Source organism: Rhinopithecus bieti, unplaced genomic scaffold, assembly GCF_001698545.2.
Source record: "Rhinopithecus bieti isolate Rb0 unplaced genomic scaffold, ASM169854v2 scaffold_57691, whole genome shotgun sequence".
Taxonomy (NCBI): Eukaryota; Metazoa; Chordata; class Mammalia; order Primates; family Cercopithecidae; genus Rhinopithecus; species Rhinopithecus bieti.
The window spans coordinates 1,252,013-1,255,950 of record NW_016824383.1 but is presented as its reverse complement, the minus strand read 5'-3'; the positions used below and the strand labels follow the sequence as shown (position 1 = coordinate 1,255,950).

The window sequence follows — 3,938 nt, the reverse complement described above, 5'->3', positions numbered from 1 at the left end:
CCCCGCCCAGGACATTTGGTATCTGGAGATATCTGTTATTGTCACTATGAGGTAGGGTGCTATTGGTATCTAAGGGGTAGAGATCAAGGGATCTTTTTAAAATAGCGTACGGTGCACAGGATAGCCCCTGGCCAAAGAATTATCCAGCCAAAAATGTCACTGGTGCGGAGGCTGAGAACACTGCCCTAAAATGCACTTTAATGAACCCCTCGTATTTTAGCAGTAGGCACAGGCAGCTGTATTTGTTGGTGGCTTTGATGTTTTAGGGTTTAAACAGTAAGATGCTATTTCTTCCTCAGGTCTCCTCTCTTTTTTATTGCAGATATGAAAGTAGAAAAGAATTTCAGCATCGTATTTCATATATACTAGGTGAGGGGAGGGCATTAGTATGTTTTCTTCTAGCTTAATTTCTAAGATTCTATCTTACTACCTCACCTTTCCAATGTCTGTTATGTCCAAAATAACTGAACAATGCAATATAGTCGTATGTCCCTTAATGTGTTCATAATATGATTACCTCATTAGAACAGACAGTTCAGAGCCAAGATACTAGATACAAGACACAAGATACTAGAAAATTTTCCATTTTCTCCAAAGTGAGAGAGAAAGTGCTAGGCAGAGTATGCAGTATACACTTTTGTTTAAAAGACAGCAACATACAAAAGCTAAGTGTTTGCTTCACAGCTACAAATATGGAAACAAAAAGAGGCAATATAGAATGCAATAATTCTCACTTCCAGAGTGAGGATTAGGAACTACAGAGAGAACTCAGGTTTGTCGAGAATAAAAATGGGTCATGTCCCTCCAAGAAGTGATACCATGTCTTTTTTCCAGTGCTATATGTTCCACATGTATGTTGGAGTTCGTGCTGGAGGAGGGATCGGGGATGAAATCGAAGACCCAGCAGGAGATGAATATGAGATCTATCGAATCATCTTTGACATCACTTTCTTCTTCTTTGTTATTGTCATTCTCTTGGCCATAATACAAGGTAAGTGTCATCCTCGCTAAAGCTGATAACATCTAGAATTTGAGCCACATATTGCTGAAGTTAATCTTCAAGGTAGGGTAATAACATCAAGTGTTTCCTGGCAAAGCCAAATCAAACTTTTCCTTTCAGTATTTCTTCATCATGCAGTCTACGGGGGAAAGGTAAAGCAGCATGGAACCCTGGTATGAATGGAAGATACGGTGTTATTTTGTCTTCTTTCAAATAACATAATGGAAAGGGCACTTTCCTTGGCTTGATTCTCACCTCTGGGTTTCAGACTCATGAACCCCAGCTTTACAATCTTGGGTGGATGAGCCATTTAACCTTTAAACTTCTAAGCCAGCTGGGTGCAGTGGCTCATGCCTATAATCCAAGGACTTTGGGAGGCTGAGGCAGGTGGATCACTGGAGGTCAGGAGCTCGAGCCCAGCCTGACCAACACGGTGAAACCCCATCTCTACTAAAAATACAAAACTAGCCAGGCATGGTGGCATACGCCTGTAATTCCAGCTACCTGAGAGGCTGAGGCAGGAGAACTGCTTGAACCCAGGAGGTGGAAGTTGCGGTGAGCTTAGATCACATCATTGCACTCCAGCCTGGGCAAGAAGAATGAAACTCCATTTCATAAACCACACACACACACAAACCCATCACCACCACCACCAACTTCGGAGCCCTATGGTTGTTGAGAATTTTTTAAATGACATACAGGCCAGGCACGGTGGCTCATGCCTGTAATCCCAACACTTTGAGAGGCTGAGGCAGGTGGATCACTTGAGGTCAAGAGTTCAAGACCAGCCTGGTCAACATGGTGAAACCTTGTCTCTACTAAAAATACAAAAATTAGCCTAGTGTGGTGGTATAAACCTATAATCCCAGCTACTTGGGAGGCTGAGGCAGAAGAATCACTTGAACCTAGGAGGAGGAGGTTGCAGTGAGCAGAGGTCGCACCATTGCATTCCAGCCTGGGTGACGAGCAAAACTCCATCTCCAAAAAAAAAAAAAAAAAAAAAAAAAGGAGGGTAGCTGGCAAGATGGCCAAATAGGAACAGCTCCAGACTGCAGTTCCCAGCAAGATCAATGCAGAAGGCGGGTGATTTCTGCATTTCCAACCGAGGTACCCAGTTCATCTCACTGGGACTGGTTGGACAATGGGTGCAGCCCACAGAGGGTGAGCAGAAGCAGGGTGGGGTGTCACCTCACCTGGGAAGCACAAGAGGTTGGGGAATTTCCCTCCCTTAGCCAAGGGAAACCGTGAGAGACTGTACCGGGAGGAATGGTGCACTCCAGCCCAGATACCGTGCTTTTCCCACAGTCTTTGCAACCACCACACCAGGAAATACCCTCTACTGCCTACGCCACCAGGGCCCTGGGTTTCAAGCACAAAACTGGGTGGTTGTTTGGGCAGGCACCAAGCTAGCTGCAGAAGTTTTTTTCATATCCCAGTGGTACCTGGGACACCAGTGAGACAGAACCATTCACTCCCCCAGAAAGAGATCTGAAGCCAGGGAGCCAAGTGGTCTGGCTCGGCAGGTCCCACCTCCACGAACCCCAGCAAGCAAAGATCCACTGGCTTGAAATTCTCGCTGCTAGCACAGTGGTATGAGGTTGACCTCGGTTGTTCCAGCTTGGTCGGGGGAGGGCCATCTGCCATTGCTGAGGCATGAGTAAGCAGTTTTATCCTCGCAATGTAAACACAGCCACTGGGAAGTTTGAATTGGGTGGAGCCCACTGCAGCTCAGCAAGGCCGCTGCGGCCAGACTGCCTCTCTAGATTCCTCCTCTCTGGGCAGGGCGTCTCTGAAAAAAGAGACAGCAACCCCAGTCAGGTACTTATAGATAAAACCCCCATCTCCCTGGGACAGAGCACCTGGGGGAGGTGGCTGTGGGTGCAGCTTCAACAGACCTAAATGTCCCTGCCTGACAGCTGTGAAGACTGCAGCAGATCTCCCAGCATAGTGTTCAAGCTCTAATAAGGGACAGACTGCCTCCTGAAGTGGGTCCCTGACCCCCATGTATCCTGATTAGGGCCAGCAGACACCTCATACAGGAGAGCTCTGGCTGACATTTGGTGGGTGCACCTCTGGGAAGAAGCTTCCAGAGGAAGGAACATGCAGCAATCTTTGCTGTTCTGCAGCCTCCACTAGTGATACCCAGGCAAACAGGGTCTGTAGTGGACCTCCAGCAGACTCCAGCAGACCTGCAGCAGAGGGGCCTATTAGAAGGAAAACCAACAAACAGAAAGGAATAGTATCAACATCAACAAAAAGGACATTCACTCAGAGACTCCATCCGAAGGTCACCAACATCAAAGACTAAAGGTAGATAAATCCATGGAGATGGGGAGAAACCAGCACAAAAAGGCTGAAAATTCCAAAAACTGGAACACCTCTTCTCTCCAAATATCACAACTTCTCGCCAGCAAGGGAACAAAACTGGATGGAGAATGAGTTTGACAAAATGACAGAAGTAAGCTTCAGAAGGTGGGTAATAACAAACTCCTCCGAGCTAAAGGAGCATTTTCTAACCCAATGCAAGGAAGCTAAGAACTTTGAAAAAAGGTTAGAGAAATTGCTAACTAGAATAACCAGTTTAGAGGAGAACATAAATGACCTGATGGAGCTGAAAAACACAGCATGAGAACTTTGTGAAGCATACACAAGTACCAATAGCTGAATCCATCAAGCAGAAGAAAGGATATCAGAGATGGAAGGTGAACTCAGTGAAATAAAGTGAGAAGACAAGATTAGAGAAAAAAGAGTGAAAAGAAATGAACAAATCCTCCAGGAAATATGGGACTATGGGAAAAGACCAAATATACATTTGACTGGTGTACCTGAAAGTGATGGGAGAATGGAACCAAGTTGGAATACACTCTTCAGGATATTATCCAGGAGAACTTCCCCAACCTAGCAAGGCAGACCAACATTCAAATTCAGGAAATCCAGA

General features: G+C 45.8%; 1 protein-coding gene across 1 annotated transcript in view; it reads left to right on the top strand.

The window, feature by feature from the left end:
* The window catches only part of RYR2 (ryanodine receptor 2), an 808,217-nt gene that overhangs the window by 792,576 nt on the left and 11,703 nt on the right, over nucleotides 1-3,938 (top strand). The window contains 1 exon segment of the mRNA XM_017862245.1: nucleotides 835-991. Within this exon segment, the coding sequence (XP_017717734.1) occupies nucleotides 835-991 (157 nt within the window).